At 37.2% G+C, this 23,981-nt stretch overlaps 1 protein-coding gene across 2 annotated transcripts in view; it reads left to right on the forward strand.

Annotated features, from left to right (window-relative positions):
* cnih3 (cornichon family AMPA receptor auxiliary protein 3) overlaps positions 1–18,070 on the forward strand; it is a 33,226-nt gene extending 15,156 nt beyond the window's left edge. The window contains exons 3-6 of one of the 2 annotated variants that reach the window (XM_079887390.1): positions 69–116; positions 11,757–11,869; positions 13,103–13,246; positions 16,632–18,070. In XM_079887390.1, coding sequence (XP_079743516.1) covers positions 69–116; positions 11,757–11,869; positions 13,103–13,246; positions 16,632–16,659 — 333 coding nt within the window. In that variant the 3' untranslated portion in view covers positions 16,660–18,070. Of the gene's footprint in view, positions 1–68; positions 117–11,756; positions 11,870–13,098; positions 13,247–16,631 lie in introns of both variants that reach the window. The other variant, XM_079887389.1, reaches the window with a different exon arrangement.
* Positions 18,071–23,981: the final 5,911 nt, after the last annotated feature.

Raw genomic sequence — 23,981 nt, forward strand, 5'->3', positions numbered from 1 at the left:
GTTTTGTCCTTGAGACTGGCATTTTAGGTGTTATAGGAGATTTAACAGATCTTTATTTCTTTTAACAGCGTGAAAGGCTGCGGAATATTGAGAGGATCTGCTGCCTGCTGCGAAAGGTATGTAACATTTGTCTTTATCTGTGGGGAAGTTTAAGAATCAGTCATTGGAAAACCCATATTGATTGACCACTTTTGCATTCGAGGTGACATGTACTGCATTTTACGCTTACTTAGATCCAAAAAGAATTTGTCCTGGAGTCTGTGATGAATGGGGTCCAATTTTATTGATGCCACTTTCTATGGATTCTAAGGGCCGGCTCACACAGAATGCGTTTTTGCTGTTAAAAACGCGAGACAGGCCAGTAGAACGAATAAAAGCGCATGGTCTTCTTTTACTTCTTTTAACTTGAGCGCCGCATGTTTAGAATGTCATGCGGGAGGTGCTGTAAAAGACTCCAGCGCAACGGTTAAAGACGTCCGTCTACCACTTGTTTACATTGAAAAATAATGGAAAAGTAGCACAGTGGAATTGAAAAACTTATTCTATGTGAATCGCCCCTAAGACTTAATTTGGCAACACTTTATAATACCTTTCATTAAAATATTACATTATATTATATTATATTATATTATATTATATTATACAGTGGGGTCCAAAAGTCTGAGACAATCTGTATTTCAGAATTTTAATTTTAAATATATTTAGAATTTTTTTTAATCATAACAACAACAACAACAACAAAAACAAAACATCCTTCTAAAATGAAGAAGAAATATCTTATAATCATATGTAACACGTGGTCTGATGTTCTTGGTTTTGTTCACAAGATGCTCTTTGGATCATTCTTAATTCATTTTGGAGAGCATCATAATCAGGTTTTACACAAACTTTTGGAGTCAGCTTGAACGTTTTGGTTAACATTATACTGAAAATGTCATTTGAGTTTATTATTAGGAAGTTTATGTATTTAAGCTTGTTAAAACTGCAAAATAGAAGCATCTCAATTGTACCAATGATGACTTCTTAATAATCAGTCTTATTTAGGTATTATAAACTTTTTCCCAAACCCTTTTAGTGTGAAACTGAAGTCATTGTGGCTGTTTGAACATTTGAATCCAAGCACTGTTACGGGGGGCCAGAACCAGTTATGTTCCAGATATATATTGTGCCAACATCAGCAGAACGCCTTCCAGCCGCCTTCATGAGTAATATGTCTCGTGGCATGAGGCTCACTCGTGTGCATGTGCACCTAGCTGAAAAGGTTTCTGCTGTCACTCGGTTTCACCTGACTGCAAATGTAAAAGAAAACACAGCCTGACAAAAACACTTATCCAAACAGTGTCCACAAGGGCTTCACATGTGCTTGAGCTGAATTGTCTGCAATTTTACAGACACGCCATTTAAAAAATGGTTTACAGCTCTAAATTGTGATTTAACAAGCCATGTTTAAAAGCCATTGTTAGGTTTTAAAGCTTTGGAAAGGTGACATCTATGCTGTTACTGCGCTTGCTTCTTTTTTCCCTTCCCTCTTTGTCTCTCGGTTCGGGTCTTCATGCACATGGGGCATGTGGTTTGTCATTTATTATCATTATTAATTATCTTGGTTGTAAACACTTAGCTTAAGGCTCTTATCACACCCTGATGGGCCACACTCTTTGCTTTGACTGACATGAGCACAATGATAATTTGTGAGAATCAAGCCAGACAGTAAATAAACAAAAGTTCATTTTTATTCTGAACAGGTAGTCCTAACAGTTGCGGATCTCTTTACTCAGCAAATAAGAGAGAATAAACATACACCTAGCAAAGTTTTTGCTAGTGTGACAGTTTTATTGCCGAGTGCATCTGTGTATTGTGCATCTTTTCAGAATGAAACATTCAGTTATGCTCACAGGTATTCAATGCTAGGGTGACAAACGGTAGCATTAGATCGTTTATTTCCCCCCCACTAAAGGCGCAGAGTATTTTTCACAGCCGGCAAACAAACATGCATGTTTTCTCATTTTTGTTAGGCCGGTGTAAATGTCAATCTTTGACATCTGTGTCATTTTGTGTGTATTCACCAAAACACACAGAGCATGAAATGTCTGGAAAAACAAGAAAGGAATGGTGGTTTGTTTGAATGACTTATGCTGAGTCACACAGAGCTTCTTTGCAAAGTGCCAGCATATTTTTAGACAACTGCTAACACGTCCTTTCAGGATCCATAATACAGATACCGGGCACCAGTAATTTATACATATACAGTAGAGTGTATTTGTTTGTTTGTTTGCTTTTGAAAGAAGTCTCTTCAGCTTACCAACACTGTATATTTGTGAAATATTGTGAATTTAAAATAACTTTTTTAAATATATTTTAAATGTAATTTATTCCTGTGATTGCAAAGCTGAATTTTCAGAAGTCTTCAGAGATCCGTCAGAAATCATTCTAATGCCGAGTTCACACTGCACGATTTTCAAAGTAGTCAGGTCACTGTTCTTTTCACACTGTGTGACTATCTAGGGTAACATTCAGTTGCTGCTGTGTTCACACTACACGATGGATCGGCGACAGGAGGTTTCACACTGCATGACTTCGCCGACAACTTCTGTATGGTCCGCAAACTACGTTTCACAACCAAACACATGCAGAAAGTGCTAAGAAAATAACGCTAGTTCTCACGTGAGACTGAAATTGTTATGAAAAGCAAGGGAGTGTGTTCTGCAAAGAGAGTTGGGGGTATATAAATAATTTTGCAATGTACTGCTGTTGCTGCTGGTCAAGCAAATGTTTGTGCTTTGTTTCTGTTTTATATATTTGTAAATATATCTATTAAAATTCTGATATTCTGGTCTTTAACTCCTCCCCTAACATCCCGCTGCCCAGTATCTTGCTCTCTCATTGGCTGTAGGTCATTGCCGATGTAGTTTTCAGTCAGAACCATAGGTCAGAACACATTCACACATCAGGATTTTGAATCACGGGCGTCGGCGACTCGTCAGCGATTGTCTCAGATCGCGTCTTTGATAATTCACACTGTGTGATTGTCACTCGCATGAACAAGCATCGATTTGATTTCGGGCATTTGTCGGCGATCTCCCAAAACCTGTCGGCGAGCGAAAATCGGGCTTAAAATTGTTCAGTGTGAACTTGGCATAATATGCTGATTTGGTGCTCAAGAATAATTTCTTATTATTATAAATGTTGAAAATGGTTGTGTTGCTTATTATTTTTGTGGAAACCGGGATACTTTTTTCACAATTCTTTGACGAATAGCCTAGAACACTTAAGAACAGCATTTATTTGAAATGGAAATATTTTGTAACATTATAAATGCCTTTACTATAGCTTTTGATTAATTAATGTGTCCTTACTACAAATATTAATTTCTTTCAAATAATAATAATAATAAAATCTACCTGACCTCTACTAACCATTTGACTAAATATTTAACGGTATAGTGGATATGAATTAGGTTGCATTTTAGTGAAGTGAAATTGTTTCATAAAAAAAATCTACCTTGTATTTCTGCCAGGAAAATAATATATGGCTGTGAATAAATTGTAAATTGTATTTTCACCATTCATCATAGAATAAAAAACTTGGCCTGTAGCCCAGTGGTGTTTTCTAGAAAATGTTAAACAATCTTTAACACAAGTATTTGCACCCGTTTGAATAATAAATGGCTGAAAAGTTTTTAATTTCATGTCTGTCAAAGAAAAAACTGCACATAGTTTACTGTTCTATAAAACTGTTTTCAGTACAACACAATCCAGAAAAATTGTCAAGTTCTGTCCCTGTGGTTTACCATCATTGTTTTGACCCTGTCTTTCTCTTAAGCTAAGCTTTTCCCTCTAACTCTGAAGGTCAAGGTCAATATTCCAGCAGCCAATCAGAGCCGTCCACTGGGGGAGTGCAGCGTAATCCCCTATGGTTGCCAACACTGTGTGTTTGTTCTTCAAACGAGAAGCTACTTTTTGATGTTGCAGTACAAACGTTTCTGTCCTCTCATCACTCCACTTCACACTTGCATTCATCACCAAAGGCATTTGCACAGAATTTTCGATAAATGGAAATGACAATGGTAGAGCTGAAAGGCAAAGGATCATTCATAAAAGACCTGTATTATATGCAGCAGCCCCTTTCTCTTTGGAAACTACCCTAATGATGTTTCCGGTACACAGGGATACACATAATTCGAGATATGACAGAGCATAAAACATTTAATAAGACTCTTTTGAACCCAGGTTCTGAGATCTGTTATGTTGGATCTTCTCAGAGGACCGCATTTAGACCCTTGCAATAGAGAGGTGCAGGGATGACATCAAAGTCTGGAAGACTAATTTGCCACTGGTTCCCTCGAGATTTTGCTATGGGGTTAAGGTCTGTGGTAAACATAACTTGACAATGCTTGAAGGTTTTGCGACAACATAAATTACACACCAATATCAAAAACGCAAAGTAATTGCAAAATGATTGTTTGACTGTTTTAAAATAGGTTGCCTGAACATTGGTCGGACAAAAAAAATGTGCCCAGTTTCTTTTTATGTACTATAGAGGACATACTGGCACAGCTTACCCCGATCTACCCAATTCTCTGTGATTATGAAAGTGTTATAGTGATTATTTGAACATTGATTTATACAAGATTTATACATCTTTATATATAATAGTCGGCAGAAAAACAGACGTCAGCTTAATACAAAGTAAAACATTTCCATATATTATTTGAATAATTTGCTATAGCTTCAGTACAATGGCGTCATCTTCAGTACTATTTGGTATCACTTCTATTATGGTGACAACATTTTCAGGCCAGATTCAGATGCACTTTTTCAAGCATAAGTCAGAAAACCTCATCTCAGATTTGTAGACTGCTGTGTTTTGCCTCACACATACTTCAGTCTCTCCCTCTTACGACTTTTCCAAGCAATCCTTATCTCATTAGAGCAGGGAATGTGATTTTTCTTTTTCACACCCTACACGGATATACTTGGGGGCGCAGTAAGAAATACTGCCTCTGCCTGGAGGAAAAGCTCCATTTGCCTTCAAAAGGCTCTGGGCAGAGAACGAGGAGGGGGCTTTCTTGCACTGCTCTCAGTCTCTTACCAAACCAAAAGCAGCCCAGCCCTCATCAGACAGTTTAGTGCCGAGACTAAACTACTGCTGCCGAGGCGTAGCCTGTGAATGAATTTGCTTGAGCCGCCTAGATCAGTCGTGTGCAATGAAAAATGAAAACCTGCTTGGGAATTTATCGGCTCGTGATGTATATGCTAAATTCTTTTCAGAAAGAAAAACACAGTTAAAATTAAGCCTTTGTTATCAAGCCTCTTGTAGCTGGCCCCACGCTGCTGGGGAAAAGAGCATTCTCCTTTGTGGCTTTTAAAAATAGCAACATCTGGCTGGTAATCATACAGTATCTTGTCTCTGTATGCATCTTGTTAGGTCTGAGACTTGGATGTGTAGGGGGCAGCAGGGGCCTATTAGCCTGTCACCAGGCTCTGAGACAATGTGCTCTTATCAGAGGTGTGGCTGTTCTTCTGCTGCTGCTGCTGGTATAATTACTCTGCCGCTAAAAATCAGTATTCCACTATAACTTTCAATCAGTGTATTCCTTCCAGCTTGACGTCACTGTCTCTTACCCAAGGTTGACTACATTTGCATGTTTATTATCGTTTTTTAAGACTTTTTTAAAGTGTTTAGAAATATTTAGTTTCTGCCTGCACTGAATATTTTGCCATTCAAGTTTATAATTGATTATTCAATAAATTAATATTATTATATGTTTCTGTGTACTGAAATGGTATTGCAGGGGTATAGAAACACAGCATAAGGTATTACAGATTTTTTTAAATATTTTAATAATACAGCATATTGTATTATTTGTTAATAATACATATTATTAATGTTAACTTTTGGTTAATGTTACATGTCCAGTAACCTTTCTCTTTCACATTCATTACTATTCAGTTTATCATTTATTATTCAATTGATTTATATTATTATGTACTGTTTTATTCTGACAGAAGGATATTGCAGGGTTGTAGAAATTCAGTGTACAAATATATATTTTGTATACATAATAAATAAATACATATAATCTATCTTAGTGCATCAGATATGACAGTGTTTCTGCTGGTAATCTTTCTGTTTTTGACCCTGCTTTATTTTGCATATGTATGTATTTATTTATTTATTTTCATTTTCAGCCTGGAAGAGTGTCTGTGCCCTAACCTAATATTCAAAATGGTGATAATCATAGTCCAAATAGTTTAATGGAGAGCCAGGTCATATGCTATCCTGTCTCATGGGGATAGATGTTCTTTAAAGAGAAAATATGTATAATTCTATGCTGCAGTTAATTATTGGCTGCTGCTGAAAGAGCAAGACAGTAATTGGAGACTATAGCGGCTATTCTGATCTACTAAGGCCGAGAACATTATGCTGTTGCTAATCTGAGGGCACAGTCAGATTTGTCATTGTAATAAGTGGATGTGAAAGGGAATGGTTCCTGAACATATATGAATTTATATATGGTTACAAGCACTGTATATAGAACTATTCTCTTTATTCTTGTGGTCAGTCCTCTAATGGTATCAGTGGCTCTTGCCCATTTCTTTTTTATCTCCATTCTTAATATATATATTGTCAAGACACACTGCCTCATTAAAGAGATATCTACGGGTTTGGTGTCTGCTTCCTTTTGCACTAATGGTGGGAACAGAGGGTTAGAGAGTGAGTGAGGAAGAGAGAATGTGAAGGACACTCCACAGTACAAAGCTCTCCGCCAAAGTAGACCTCTCATTAGGTGACATGATTCTGAAGAGGCTCTTGTGATTCCCATGGGAAGGCAAGTTTAAAAGTTATACTTAAAGCACTCAAAGCTTCTGGACTTCGGTCTGAGTGGTCCTCATAATTGTATAGCAATGGTAGAGAAACTAGCTCCTTCTGAATGGTTAAATATGTGCATGAGATGCTTCAAGTGTACAGAGTCAGCAAAATCCAGGAAAATGCTGATATACAGCCAAACAACAAAAAAAAAAAAGATTTTAAACCCATAAAAAACATAATATCTGAGATATGAGAAAGTTAGTTTATTTAAATTATTGTTAACAATTTACAATAAGGTTTCATTTGTTAACATTTATAAACTACATAGGCTAACATTAATTAAGACTGGACAATACTTCTACAGTGATTATTAATCTTAGTTAATGTTAATTCCAACATTAACAAATACATATTTTTAAAAATCAAAAGTTAATTGTTAACATTAGTTAATTGTTAACATAAAAAAAGTATAATTATGACCTAACATCAACAAAGATTCATAAAGTTTGTAAAAAATATATTGCTCACTAATACTGTACACTGTCAGAAATAGGGGTACAGTAGGAGTCCATTTCTGTCCCCCAAGGTACAATCTACACTAACGTACCCCATAGGGCTTATTATTGGACCTCAAGGTACATATATACCTTTTTGAGGGTCAAAAAGCATTAAAAGGTACATATATGTACCGTTTCTTTTAAAGGTTAAGGTACAATATTGTACCCTTGAGGGTACAGCCTATGGAAGCTTGTTTCCGCCACAAAATAAAAAAATAAAAAGATAATTGCGACTTTTTATCTCACAATTGCGAGTTTACATCTCGCAATTCTGACTTTATTTCTCAGAATTGCGAGATATAAAGTCAGAATTCTGAGATATAAAGTCAGAATTGCGTGAAATAAAGTCAGAATTCTGAGATATAAAGTCAGAATTGCGAGATATAAAGTCGCAATTGCGTGTTATAAAGTCAGAATTCTGACTTTTTTTCTCGCAATTGCGACTTTATATCACGCAATTCTGACTTTATATCTCAGAATTCTGACTTTATATCTCAGAATTCTGACTTTATATCACGCAATTGCGAGTTTATATCTCGCAATTCTGACATCTTTTCTCAGAATTGTGAGATATAAAGTCCAATTCTAAGGGAAAAAAAAAAGACGGACTTTTTTTTTTTTTTTTACCTTAGAATAGTTTATATCTCACAATTCTGACTTTATAACACGCAATTGCGACTTTATATCATGCAATTCTGACTTTATATCTCGCAATTGCGTGATATAAAGTCAGAATTCTGAGATATAAAGTCAGAATTCTGTGATATAAAGTCAGAATTGCGTGATATAAAGTCGCAATTGCGAGAAAAAAAGTCAGAATTCTGACTTTATAACACGCAATTGCGACTTTATATCTCGCAATTCTGACTTTATATCTCAGAATTCTGACTTTATTTCACGCAATTCTGACTTTATATCTCAGAATTCTGACTTTATATCTCGCAATTCTGAGAAATAAAGTCAGAATTGCGAGATGTAAACTCGCAATTGTGAGATAAAAAGTCGCAATTATCTTTTTATTTTTTTATTTTGTGGCGGAAACAAGCTTCCATAACAGCCCCAGTGACAAGCATTGTACCCCTAAAGGTACAATTATGTACTTTATTTTTGTGTAAGATAGTGAAAGCTTTTACTAATGTTATCAAATGAGACCTTATTGTAAAATGTTACCAAATTATCTTATTTTGCCTTTATTTTAACAGGAAATCCTGTAAAGGGTGCTGCAGGTTTTTTTTGCTGTTGACTGTACTAAAGTATAAAAATACCATAATATGTTTGCAGATATTTTGAAAACATGCTGTTTACATCCTTGTTTCTCCGAAAAACAACGCTGCAGCCAGTTATTCTACCTCGAAATGTGCGTTCCATGTCGGAAAGTCTGTTTTTGCTTTGGTCTGTGTGATCCCGCATGCACACAGCGAATTTACCCAATAGTATTTCGACACCCCAGGTTGCCAGTTCATGGAAAATACAGCATATTGCAGCCATGAATGCAAGCAAAAGAACTGGGTCAGAGATTGCAGATTCTACCCGACCTAAAAAGCCTTAGCATCCATTAGTACAGTATGTCCAGAGATATAATAAATGCGGATAAATCAACTCATCAACTTACAGTGTAAAACATGCGTCAGCTTCCATTTTTAATTACGCTCCTCTTGCTCCTCTTGTTCCTCTTGTGTGTTCTAAATCTGGCAAACCGCGGGAGCGTCGAGACTGTGGAGGAGGGTGCGGGGAATCTCTCTCCAATATTTTGAATTTGGCCTGTAGTACCCATTTCAACCATTAGCTGTCAATATTACATACTGCACCTTTAAACAAGAATTTCTCCAGACAGGAATTTATTTACCTTGTATTACAATTGATGGCAGAATATGGCTTTATTTCTGCAGTTTTATTTAAGACATGCTATTATTTAGTGTCACAGCTGGCCTGCTAGTTAATGTCACATAAATATCACACATAATGATAAAATCACTGCAAAATTGCACATTTTTGTTGTTGTTTATGTGTGCCACTGAAATGAAGGACAAAATATTGTGCCTAAAGTTAGTCTAAAGTTGTGCCTGAAGTCTAACAGATTAAGACTGATCTTCCAGATGGGCACTTCCTGGGCCAGCTGCCAGTCCATACTTGATTATCCAGAATTTCTCACTGCCCTCTGCCCTGTTCCAAAGTCTATAATTTGAAGGCATCATTGGCACAAAAAAGCTGTTTCAAAAGGTAAGCAACTTACTTATGCTGCTTTATAAGATAGGTAAAGCCAAATTGGAAGGCAACTTCACAAATATAACTCATGCGGAATGCAGTCCCAAAATGGATTGCAACAAGCTCAGTGGAAAAACAATAAACCCAAGATGGTGGACAAGGTGAGAGAATGTTGATTATAAATAATTTGAGTGTACATTTTTGTTCAAGATTGAAACTGATTAGACTAATCGGAATACTGATGAGTACTGCATTAGCAACGTCCTAACATGAAACTCTCCTGAGTCTCCCATGTGGAGCGATGGCAGGAAGATCATTTATTCTAGTGAGGAGAGTGGAGTTTTAGAATAGAAACTTTGCTTTGCCAACGGCAGTTCACAATTCAGCTAAAATCCAGATAAGAAATTATCCATGAGCCTCAGCTTGAAGTGAAGAGATATACTAAGGGAACGGTTTGAATAATAACTTGAATTTATGCAAAATATGTTGAAGTCTTTGTTTAATGGCCTTCAGCGAAGACATGAGGACAAGTCTTCGGCACGGACCCTATGGTCAGCTTCAGCTACCCCCCCAACAAATGCTGACGTATATATCCCGATCTTCAAGTAGAAGGAACTGGATGAAATATTCTGAATGATATCAGTTGACAATCTGACTTGTGATGCAGCCTGGAATTAAACCACACCATGTTAGTTCATCTGGCCAGAGAACTTTTCTCCATTTATGTCACCTGATGGAGTTTGGGTTCCTTGCCATTGTCACCTTTTGGCTTGCTTAGTTGGGGACACTTAATATTCAGCAATATTATTGATCGGACTGCACTAACATTATTGGATGAGAACTACACTGACCTGGATAATGACATCATTGTTTTCTCCAGAGCTGCTTTATAGATGAATTGAACATTCCAGAATTTATTAACTTTACACAGTTAAGCGGAAGTTTAACGGAATCAACACTGAACAGATTTACCAAATGAATAATGACTATTTACTATTGTCTTTTTAGATCTGCTTTTCAGAATAATTGAATTCTGTTTGCATCACTGTTTATCCCTGTAAAGCTGCTTTAAAACGATCGGTTTTGTATAAAGAGCTATATAAATAAAGGTGACGACTTTTTTATTTCTCTTGTTGTGAAGATGAGAATGTGGCATGCAGAAGGGAATTACACAGGACAAGACATTTTCTCTAAAGCATTTATCCTTTTCTTTTTATATCCAGGGTATTTTAATGAGGGAATATTTTGGGCTTTTTTGCACCAATAAGGTTAAATAGCTAGGACAGGTCAAACTTTAATGAGCCCTCTTACATAAATGTTGGCCTGAACCTAATTTTCTTTAGCCTGCTGTGGACTCTAAAAGGAAAGGTTTGTGCCTTAGGATGTTGTGTCTCAAGTGATAAATGATTCACTGAAGCCAGCCCTCAGTCTATGTCAGGTATAAACTGTTAATGGCTAAGTCCTTTAAGCCTTAAGTTCTATATATAGTCCTAATATATATATATATATATATATGGAAATTCATGGAAAACCCACTGTGATTGGGCAACACAGCTGAAGTAGTTTGGGTATTATGCTTGGTAGCAACCTGAAGAGTGCCCTAAGAGTCCCCTTTCTTGTCCATTTACAGCAAACTGGCACAGCAGTGTCGCCAAAAATTGTCCTGTTCTTCCTCAGTTGAAGGTGAACTAGCGTAACCTAGAAACCATGTCCTCAAACTCACAATGTTAACTCCAGTGATCACCTTAGATTTGTATTGATTTCATCAAGTACTCTGCCTTAGAGTTTCCATGAGAACATTACAATTGTATCCCTTTTTCTTATATAAGAGAAATCCAATTGTTCACTGATCTCTGCAATCTCTTCAGAGCAACAGTATGTGAATATAAAACAGTCATTTCCTTTCTTAAATGGATATTTCATCCAAAATTACAGTTTTGTCATCATTTAATCATGGCCTAATATCCTAGTCACTCTTTAAAAAAAAAGTAATATAGTTTGGAATGACATGAGGGTGAGTGTATAATGACAGATTTTTCATTTTTGGGTGAACTATTCCATTAAGAATTAATCAAAGACTTCAAATCCAGGTCTACCTGCATGAATCAGACCTAAATCAGAGCAGGTCTTCCACCCTGTTTTACCCAAGAAAAGAACTGAGTTACTTATCTGTGTTCTCTCTAGTTGGTGCTTCCAGAGTACTCTATCCATGGACTCTTCTGTATCATGTTCCTGTGTGCTCAGGAGTGGCTTACCGTAGGCCTGAATATCCCTCTGCTCTTCTACAACACATGGAGGTGAGCAACTGAACCAGCCTTTACTCCGCTTAAACAAACTATGAGGACTATTATGGGCCTGCTACCTGTCCGATATCACTGAAATAGGTGTCCTGAGAAATCCCACCTGTCCTTGAGACAGCAATACTTCTGATATTAATATACCTCTATTAAATGTTTTTTTTGTGTGTGTGTGTGAATATTTAAGTAAAAATGCTAATTATAGACATTTAAAATTAAAAATCCATTAGTAACAGCTCTATATGACTGAATGAGTGATGAGCTACATATGGAGGGGTTCTTATCCTAAGACTTTTCTAAGAATTCTAAGACTACTAGAATTTTCATGCTAAATCATTATTATAAAAAATACATTTAAAAAAGTCTATATTTTTATGTGAGGATTGATCCTCTTGATACAGCATCAGTATTGGAATTATCCGTATTTCAGATCAATTCCATACTTAATTATCCTACATTAAAGCTCCTTGCCACTAAATGTTCAGTGTGTTCCTAATCTTGTCACTGCGCATTAGTTTTTTCAGTTTTTGGATGAATAATAGCAGACTGAATGTTTCATCACACAGTGAAAAAACTGAGGAATTCATAACTTGGATAAAATGAGTTTCAGTCTCTGGAGCTCTAAAATCTTTCTTCAGGGTTTGTTACTGAATGTTCAGAGCTGTTGTCAATTACTGCCACCATTCTCAGAATATGAGAAATCATTGTTTTTTTATTATTATTACTTTACAGAATGATGAATGGTGAAACATCAAACTTAGTCAGTACAATAGTAATGGTGAATTTTGATTATTGTTATGAAGTTACATTTGATTAGCTGGTTGAGTTCACTATCAATAATTTTCAATAAAATCAATCTACCTTTTTCACAGATCCAATAATGCTGCTTTCCAGTGCACTGTCAGTCTCTTCTTCCCTTCGTTTTGCTCCAATTCTTCCACGTCTTTCTTCCTAATGCACTTAAAGCCTCCACTCCTTGTTTTTGATTTTCCTAATAGAATTATTACACTAGGGGAGTCGTTTTTTTCCTCGTCTTACAATTAAAGACTATATTTAAGTCATCCATCTCCAAGAACTGCCTAGATTGACAGAAATACATAGAATTAAGAGGTTTCGACAAGCCAAACTTTGCATTAGATGAAAAATAAATTAAAAATAATAAAAACAAAGCAAAGGTGCACATAATGTTTCAAGACGCACTACCCGCCTTGTGTTTTTTCCCATTTTCGGCAGGTACTTCCACAGCCCCACAGACACTAAGGAGCTTCTCTACGATCCAGCATCTGTCATGAATGGAGACACGCTCAAATTCTGCCAAAAAGAAGCCTGGTGCAAGATGTCCTTCTTCGTCCTCTCGTTCTTCTACTATCTCTATTGGTGAGTAGATATCCAGAAGTTATCTCAACCAAACTTTATCGTCTGCTAATTCTGTGCAACATCTTCACTGACTTTTAAACTTTACAGCTAAATTTGCTTTTATTGTGTGCAATTGCTATAGTATAAGCTATCTCAAGCCTATAGCATAGCAGAGATATACTTACATAAAACAAGCATTTGAAATGACAAGGATGCCAGCAACATGCCTTTGGGTAGAATTCCTGATTCTTTTTTCATCCAGACTATATCACGTCACATTAAATGTTAAAAATACACATAAAAACGCAAATATTCTATAAAGATTCACCCTTTGGGTGAACAGGCCTTATGACCTTTTGTAAGATCAAAGGCAGTTGTTGTGTATCAGCCACATTCTGCATTTAACGCTATTTGCTTCTAGAATTGAAATTCTAGGCCAAATACAGCAGTTTTACCCCATTTTTTCTCCAGGATGTATTGGTATGCACTCACACTTTTAGAAGTGATGGTAGTGAATTGTTGCTTCTCTTCACAACAGTCATGCCATCTTGTGAATCTTGACCCTTCCTCTAACTGCTGGCTTTTTATTGCTACTTTTTTAAAGGGATGTCTTTATTTTACAGTGTCCTTGTTACATATGTTACATGCACTTACTGCACAGCAACAATACATTTTGCATAATTACATCCAACTAACCCTAAACCAAACCCCTTTCCAAATCCTAACCCTGTAGTAAGTACATGCTGTTAAAATAAAGTGTAACCCAATGTTCAATACAAGTTAAAGGTATTGCAGAGGATTTTCCCGAATTTTAGAAAAGAACCGCCCTCTCCACTTTTAGAAAAAATGCACATGCGCAACACTCTACCTGCTCCCGAGAGGGAACGCCTATTAAACGTGTGCACGAGAGAGCATGCACAAGCTAATCATAGCTTACATTAACTTTTACTAGCAGTGATTTTAAATGGATTTCTCCAAATAGCATGCCAAACTTTACCTGTCAAGTAGAAACTTCGCGACTGAGGCATCAGTGGGAAGCCCAACCTGTGTTTTGAGCGCAGCCATCGTGTGAATCGTGTGCACGAGCACGTGTGCACGAGCACGTACGACAGTCTTACGTAAACATATCACCAGAATGATTGACACTTAGGAGGACCAATGATGATCCACCCGGAAAAAGAAAATCCTCCGCTATACCTTTAAACTAAATCAACAGCATAATTACCACAGAAAATAATTTCTGATTCTTGGAAGTTGGAAGGAATGGAAGTAAAATGGGGCTAACAATAAAGACACACAATGTTTTAGCCACAAGTATAGTATAACCACAATACTTAAATAATATATGTTAGCGTGACACTAATGTGATAGAATCACTTACCAACCTTGTCTGTAAACAGAAATTATCTTGGTGGCAAATATAACTAAAAGTTTATCTGTCTAGAACATTAGTCTCTCCAAAATGATGATTTACACAATGTTACTCTCAAATTATACACAGGTTTTTACGGAAGAATTTTATAGTGCTTGAAAATATGAGCATCACATTTTTTACTTTAATGTGGATTAGTTTTAATTATTTCTGTGGTAATCAACATTATGCTTAACCTGATCTTAACTTGGAACAATCAGTCTGCACTTAAAAGAAACAAAACTAATCTTATAAATTTGTATATAATGTCTGATTTGATGAATACAGTCTGATACTGTTTTGCTACTCCTGTCTTTCACTTCTATATTTGAGTCTGATACTGCTTTGCCACTTCTGTTTTACTATTTTATATTTGAGTCTGAGACTGTTTCGCTACTGCGGTTTTAAGGTTGCTCTTAGCTTTGCTGCATTTATTTGTGTTTTATGTGTTGTTATGCAGGTATTATTTTCTTATTATTTATCTGGTTGTTCTGTAAAGCACTTTGGTCAGCCTTGTTGTAAATGTGCTATATAAATATAGTGAACTTGAACTCTGCCCTGCCTAGTTTAACCCCTGTGGCTTGAACTTAAAACATAATTTGTACACTAATCCTTCGTAATATTCGCAATGTTGTGCTCCCTCTTACGAATCAATCTTACAAATCAATTGCAAATCCATTATCAGCGCACCAGGCCATCACCCAACCAATTACAATAGTATTTTTTTTCTAAACGCCATTCAAACCTAATGACTCAAGAAAAGAGCGTTCCACTTTGATAGAAGTGAAAGAGAGAGATTTGGGCAAACGTCACACCAGTTCTCATATGTTAAAGCTCCACAAAGATTGCAAAGGCATGAGGAACATTGTTCGCCTCAGGCTCCATCAGGATCATATCTGCTCATAGCTGAAATACATTTTTCATTGATCTTCCACTTTCAACACTAACACTAAAAAGATGTTCTCAGGACGCAAATAAGACACAGTCTTTAATAATACAGCAGCTCTCCATTTAAAACATCTTTATGTTTGAGACCAGCCTTGAGCTGTGTGCACTGAATATAATCATGACACTCAACCTTCAAAAAAACTTTTTCTGATTAGGTTAAACATATTCTGCATAAGCAGCAGTGATATAATTTCAAAGGGCATAAATATATCTACTTTCCTTAAAAAAAAAAGAAAAAGATTAGGAATAAAAAAGGAACCCATGCCATACTTTTCCCACCCCCACACATTGAAGATAATAAGACACAGCGAGCCAAGAACTGCTTATGCAGTTTTTATCAGGGCAACCCCTTATTATGTATTAATGCCTGTGGACAGCATTCTGGCATGACATCAATGGCCCCTAGTGTGAAGTCAGCACAGAAATTCAACATACATCAACATATGGCAGTGCATTCTAAATAAATACAATCCATATCATGACCTGCCCGGAGTGATCCTCAAGCTGGTGAAGCTGTCATTTTTCATAGCGTCAACTGCTTTGAAGCCTCTCGCCTTATATTTCCACTAGCTAAGGATGAATGCTGCGGTTTCAGCTGGATAATTTGGGGACAAATTGTGTTTTTGTGTTTGTTGTTAGCTAGGAAGAAATGAACTAATTAAAGCCGTTCCCTGACAGAATGATAGAACCCATGGGCACAAGCTCATTTCACAGAATCGAAAAGTAGTGTGCATAAAGGGAGAAGTCCCAGTTTCTCAGCAAATTCATAGGATGAAAGCTGGAAGTGATGTTTGAAATGGAGTTAATCAATCAATCAATCTATCTATCTATCTATCTATCTATCTATCTATCTATCTATCTATCTATCTATCTATCTATCTATCTATCTATCTATCTATCTATCTATCTATCTATCTATCTGTCTGTCTGTCTGTCTGTCTGTCTGTCTGTCTGTCTGTCTGTCTATCTACAGTATTAGATTAGAAAGTCTAATCTGTTTTATCAAATTCTACCCTGTCAGTAATGCCTTTTTGTTTTGTCTTCCAGTATGGTATACTCCTTGGTGACCTCATAACAGAGTTCTCAACACTGAAGTCAAGTCAAGTCCAGTTTTCAGAAAGCTCTAAACTACATTTGAATGAAAGAAGAGCTAGACCGCTAGACACAAGTTCAACACACTGCGGTGTCTGAACCTACAGAGATGACTTGACCCCATCAGAAGAACCCTGTGTTGTTTACAGATCTGACTTAACGCCCAAGATGTCTCATGGACCTGGTGTGACGCGCTTTTCACAAGCTCACAGTAACGTTTGCAAAGATTGTCTCAGGCATAGCACAACATGTCCTTTACCACTTTGAGAAGCAAAACCTGCCAACCTTTACACTCACTATATGTAGCTCTAAATTAATGTCGGATTCAAACAAATGAAAGAAAACAATGGCTAACTTGATCCGTGAATGTTTCATTTTTACCAGTCACACACACTAGGCCACTGAGTTTGATTACATGTGTGAGAAGCTTTTGTGATATATTTTGTGTGTATTTGTGCACTCCTAACATAAGCGTTTTTAATATGAAATATGTATCTGTTGCATTACTCATGTACATAGAGAACTTTGTGTAATGCTTTTACGTGCTGGTGTCAGTTGGTTGAGATGTTTTTGGACTTTATATTTACAAAATGCTAATATAGAGGCTTTATTATAGAAAACAAAAGCCACTTTTCCACAATTTTGCACAAAGATGTTATGAGTTTGCACAATAGATACAGTTATTGGTTGTGGTGGAAAAACAAGTCATATTTATATACCCAGTACAAGTCTTCCAATATATTACAGTGTATCAAACTATCATAGATTTTCATTCTAGGGAAGAAATTAAAACCACAGCTCATGATCTACAAATTTCACTTTCTCATTATCTATCTATCTATCTATCTATCTATCTATCTATCTATCTATCTATCTATCTATCTATCTATCTATCTATCTGTCTATCTGTCTGTCTGTCTGTCTGTCTGTCTGTCTGTCTATCTATCTATCTATCTATCTATCTATCTATCTATCTATCTATTCTTTAGAGTCATTAGTGTTTCTGACTTCTTCTTTCTATAGATTCTACAGATTTTAAACTGACAATGTTGTTGGATCAGTCAGGCTAACTGTCCGGAGTAACCACATGATGCATATGAGCATAAACCCCTCAAGACTACTTGATGCTTTGGTTGAGCACCATATTTAATACAGAGTACTGAAAATAGCAGTAGAGATACTACATCATTTTCATTGCTATGTAGGGGATAATAATACCGGTCCCTAGCAGAACTATACTCTGCTGCTGTCATGTAGCCTGCTTTTGTATGCCTTATGTAGTTACACATATGATGACCAAACATTTTCTATATCCTTACTGTGGACGTGTTCACCCATCCAAATATCATTTAAGAAATTTGTATATGAAATAAAACAGACTATTTTAAAACTGTTATAGGTCCTTTCTTATGCATGCATGCATGCAACCCTCGTATGCTTTAATACCACTAAGAGGCATTGTTTTTTTTCACTCCACAATAGTATTAATTTCATCAGTCATGCGGTTCATGTTCCATATGTGGTTATTTCACTCAATTACCCACAAAGCATTGGAATCCTCACCCTGGAGTGACTCTGAAAAACATCCACCTCAGACTGACGCGTGCCCTCATCTCTCAGATGTCTTCTCTTCAGGGAACGTTGCCTCCCGCTCATGGGTCGACTATTATATGCGTTTTCTGGCGCCAAGCCCTGTGTGGCAGTGACTGGCTGACAGATCGGTGACAGGCTGTCCTCCTGCTCCACCTGCTATCCGTCCAAATCACTGCCACATGCTCCGTAATTACAGTTTGTAAAGGATGCAGCTCCATTTGCCAACGATCTAACACTTTGCCACTTATAGCCGTGAAATGAACGTCATCAGATGTCTGCAGGTCCTGGCACTCGCAGAGCTTTCTGCCACCATTTCGACACCCATATCTGACCCTGGTTAGTATGCTGCGGCACAAGATAAGGGATGAATTTTGGCTCTGGCCTCAAAGGGACTCATGGGACATGAAAATCTGAGATGCATAACTCAATAAAAGAGTATTTTAGGGTTGATAAATAATAATCATTCTCATGAAATAACACCTTATCTTTGCTCTTAAGAGTTCCATGTGTTTCACTCTCAGAAAATATCCTTGCCCTCAAGCGAAGAGCTTTGCACATTATGTGCTTTGACAAGTGGTTGTCCCCCACACAGTGCTGGATGGGCAACCTGTCAGCTTGCCGGGTTTCTTAGATGCCCAACCTGTCAGCACGGATTACCCATGAGCCCAGCTGAGCATGGATTTTACTTGCCTTGTCTTTCTAGGATTGGATGGCTTTTTCACCTTTCTTCCTGGCCGCACAAACAAACGCACACATTTCTGTGTAGTCTGGCTTATGTTCGCATTTTTCAAAACTTTGTACAGTCTGCGACTGCTGACACATCTAGCCAGTGTTCTGGCAACAGATCATTAAATTTAATAGTTACCCAAGAGAAGAAGTTTTTTTTTTTTTAATTTGGCAGCTGTTCACAAAGATTTTGTTCTTGACTTACTAATACATCCTCTTAGGTACCAAATAATCCTTAAAAAGCCAAATAAAGGATCCAATAAATCTTATTATCTATTGTTCTAGATAACAAAAGCAATTAATTTCATAATTCTGTTTTTTTTTTATAATCTTTCCAAGCTACATTTCTTTGTGGCACCTTAGCTTCAGCAAGCAAGCTTTTTTGTTTTTCTATTCTAAGATTAGGACCAACTATATATTTGTTATCTATAAAACTCATTTATAGTGTGTAAGAGAAATATTAGGCTTTTATATTGTCACTGTACTGAAGCAAATTGGTGGATGTAGTTCATCCAGATTGCATTCATACTACAAAAATGCATACTATACAGAACTTACTTTTTTAGTGGTTGCGAAGCAATTACTTGATTTTTTAGTGGTTGCGAAGCAATTACTTGAAAAAAAAAAAAACCTTGCAAGAGAGTGTGCGATTTCGGATGCAGCCTCAGTCTTTAGTTATTGAAGTGAGTCATCTTATCATTCATTTAACCGATTCATTCAAAATTAGTTGATTCATTCAGGAACAAAACAACTTTTTTTTTCGTTGGTGGCAGCAAAAGTAGAAGAAATTAACTGGTAATATTGTGACTAAAAAGTTATGCAGTATACTTTTCTCCAAAACTATACACAGATTTCTTTCTTTTTTTAAGATTCTGCTGTCAGCTGGCATTGAAACACTTTTTAGTTTTAAGTGAAACTTTTTATTTGTTTTAAGTGTACTATAAAATGTTATTTTTTATTTTATTTTTTTCTTGCTTTATTATTGGCTATCTTGTCATATCAACTAACAGTGCTGACTGTTAAAAACCTTCAACTTCTACTCCTAAACCTTATATGGCCATCTGTGAATCATAGCTTGGAGTTCTTAAAGGCAGATGAGCGGCAAGAAAATAAAAGCTGATCCTTGCAAAAGAGAGCAAACTCTGATCCTTTTTAGTTAGATAACAACACCGATGCCTGTATATGATGCATAAATTGGTCCACTGGGTAAACTAAAAAATGATGCTGAGAGTTCTGAGCAGACATCAGAGGATGTTGTCCTCTACAATGATTCCCCAGCTCTCTTATAGTCTAAACCTAAAATCCATTTCAAAACACACCAGTGGGGATGTAGAAAGGCGATAACAACACCATCAGGTAGAAAGCGCAGTGTTGGCCTCTCTATTGTTTGCACAGAACATTTATTTCCTCCCATCAGCTAAAAAATATGCCAAACCTTAGGTATCTACAATCTAACCCATTTGGCACAATACAATCGAACTTCCTTCTTTATATCTGAAAATCTGACAGAACCTAAACAACTCTCTCTGACAAACAATCTGCCCTTTGTGTAAATGTCCTTTGGCTAGATAGTTTGATATACACATATATACAGTTTTCAAAATGCAATATATGAATATATATATATAGCTCATTTATTGCAGTAGAATTATATACATTGTTTGCAGACAATTTTTGGCTCAATTATTCAAGGGTGAATGAGGTTGATCCAGTCAAGGGTAATTCCAGTGGGTTGAGAAAGAGTCAGCCATCTGAATTTATTAAATGCATGTGAGTTCATGAGGTGATTCATTGACCGAAAGCAAAAAACTAAGGACTTTTAACTAATGAGGATGTGCATATTATAATAGCAGACAGGTCAGAGAACCTAGATTCAGTCATAAAAACAAATAATAATGTCCACAGAAATAAGCCTGTGAGTAATGTATATGATTCTATTACTTTTATAGCAACAGCCCATGCAGCTCCACAGATTTTGGTGATTTCTAAGTACTCTCTGCTCCATTTATGAGATTGTTTAAATGTATTCCATAGAATTCCACAGAATTTTTCTCCAAAATCAGCTCTGAAAAGAAAACACCCCACAGATTCCGTCTGGACCTTCTAATGACATGTGTGTCCTGATAAATGAGAGGTTCACGGAAAAAAAGAATCTGGCATGAGAAGTAAAATGATAAAAATGTTCTCATGAGGCCTTCGATTTCAATCTCAACACATTCCTCAGCTTTCTCAGCTATTAATAACAATTAGCAGTGTTAACAGACGTGCTCCCCTATAACGAGAGTGGCTGTTTGCATTAATCTTGGGTTCTTGGCTCTGGTTTGTGAGTGGATATGCCTCAGTGAATCTGGTGGAGGACTGCGCTAATGCCTGAGTCTCCATGAGTCTGTTAATTACGGTCAATTTGTGCTGCCTCTTTGCTCTGTCTTGACCTTCAGCCTCGTCCTTTGACTGCCTCGGTCATATCGCTCATACCTGCACAGCATGTGGGAGGGCGATGGAGAGGAAACCACTTACGCAGACTGTACCGATGTCCTTTACTGTAGGAAACAGCATGCTTCCTTTAATTCATGCTGAACTGGAGATGTGTATTGAATTTACTGTAACAGCTTTGTTCTGATGGATTAAATTTTCACTAAAGGACGGCATAAGACGTGTGTGTGTGCTGTGTTTTGGTTGAGCCCTTCAGTCTGATCTCTTGGCTGCCATACTATTGGAATGCTGCCGTTCACACCTGTGCATGGATTATAAAAGATTTTTGTGCCTTCTGTCATGCTATAAACAAGCATGTGAAATCAAAATATGGCCCAGAATAGAATATACAAAATATTTTAAATATGTACATTCTATTCATCAAAGAAAAAAATGTATCACAGTTTCTACAAAAATATTAAGCTGCTCAACTGTTTTCAACATTGATAATAAAAAAAAATGTTGCTTGAGCACCAAATCAGCATATTAGAAGGATTTCTGAAGGATCATGTGACACTGAAGACTTTGAAAAATTCGTCTTTGCCATCATAAGAATAAATAAATTAAATATATATAAAAATAGAAAATGGTTCTTTTTAATTGAAATAATATTTGAAAAAAAAATCTGTATTTTGATCAAATAAATGCAGACTCTTTTTTTTTTTTTTTTTTTAAATCATTAAAAAATCTTATTGATCTATATCAGGGGTGCAAACCCACAGGTATATTTGTTGGAGCAAGGTTGGAGCTAAACTTTGCAGAGCTGTGGCCCTTCAGGAGCTTAGTTTTGCACCCCTGATCTATACTGACGTAAACACCATAAAGTATACACCGATGATATAAAGCATTATGACCACCTGCCCAATATGCTGTTGGTCCTATGTGTGCTGCCAAAACAGCACTGACTCACCATGGACTCTACAAGACCCCTGGAGTTGTCCTGTGGTAACTGATTCCAAGATGTTAGCAGCAGATCATTCTAGTCCTGCATGAGTTGGAGCCGCCAAGAATCAAACTTGCACAGCATATCCCACAGATTCTCAATTGGATTGAGATCTGGGGAATTTGGAGGCCAGGCAACTCTTCTTGAACTCTTCATCATATTCCTCAAACTATTCCTGAACAATGTATGCAGTGTGGCAGGGTGCTTTATCCTACTGAAAGAGGTCACTTCCACCGGGCAACACCATTGTCATTAAAATTGCAGTGATTCTGTGAAGAATTTTTTTTTGTTATGCTGGTTGAAAGTCTTCTCATATCCTGATAGCAATCACTCTGTTAAGCGGTCTAAATGTATTTTTATAAATATATGTCGTCTGTGGAAGGCGTAGGACCATAAAATGTTCGTTCAGTTGTTGCGTTCGTTCCGAACGGTCCTATAGCATGTGTTCCCCGTCAGTCAACGTGTGTTTGCATACCACTGCGCAGGCTGTTCACGCAGAAATAAGTCATCAGCACGTTCACATAGCAGACAGATCGAGAATGGCAGGAAAGCAGCAACAACCTAACTTTCCTTCTGAACCGACAACAAGTGGCACTGGCAAAAGATCTACGATCTATATATCTTCATCGGAGCCAAGCAGACTCTCATCGTGGAAACCCTGTCATGCAAGAAATATTATTGCACACTGACAAGTTTTGCTAGCTAAACAAACCGAAAACTTGCTGCATCTAATTCTGTTTTTAAGAATTTGTTTACGTTTGGTATTGTAGTACTGTTACTCAATGTACTGTAAAGTTTTCTCACCGGTGAATGACACATGGTGTATTGCAGTAACGTTGTCTCCGGTCTTCTGGGCTGTGCGTGTTCATGCTTTGAGGATGCGTGGCTTTGGACAGCAATTTGCAGGGAGGGTGGGACGTACGCTTTTACTGCTATCAGGCTAAAGTTAGCATTTTCCCAGACGTCCTACAGCACCTTTAAGGGGTGTACCTGATCTGCAACAATGTTTAGGTAGGTCAAATTTAAACTCAGATGAATGGGCAGACCCAGGGTTTCCCAACAGAACATTTCCCAGAGCATCACACTCCCTCCACCGGCTTGTGATTGTCCCACAGTGCATCCTGCTGCCATCACTTCCCCAGGTAAATGGCGCACACATACACGGCCGTCCACATGATGTAAAAGTAAATCTTATCTCATCGGACCAGGCGACCTTCTTCCACTCTGCCAAGTTCCAGTTCTGACGCTTGCGTGCCCATTGTAGTTGCTCTCGATGGTGGACAGGACAGAATTTTGTGTGACTTGTGCAACAGACCTTCTGTTGGCTCAGACCAGACGGGATAGCCTTCATTGTCCTTGTGCATCAATGAGCCTTGGGTGCCCAGCACCCTGTCACCGGTTTGTGGTTTGTCCCTCCTCAGGCCACTGTTGGTAAATTCTCACCACTGCTGACCAGGAGCAACCCACAAGCCTTACCATTTCAGAGATACTCTGACCCAGTCGCCTTGCCATTACAATTTTGTCCTTGTCAAAGTCTCTCAGATCTTTATTCCTGCCCATTTCTCCTGCAT

The sequence above is a fragment of the Squalius cephalus genome (assembly GCF_949319135.1).
Source record: "Squalius cephalus genome assembly, chromosome: 12".
Lineage (NCBI taxonomy): Eukaryota > Metazoa > Chordata > Actinopteri > Cypriniformes > Leuciscidae > Squalius > Squalius cephalus.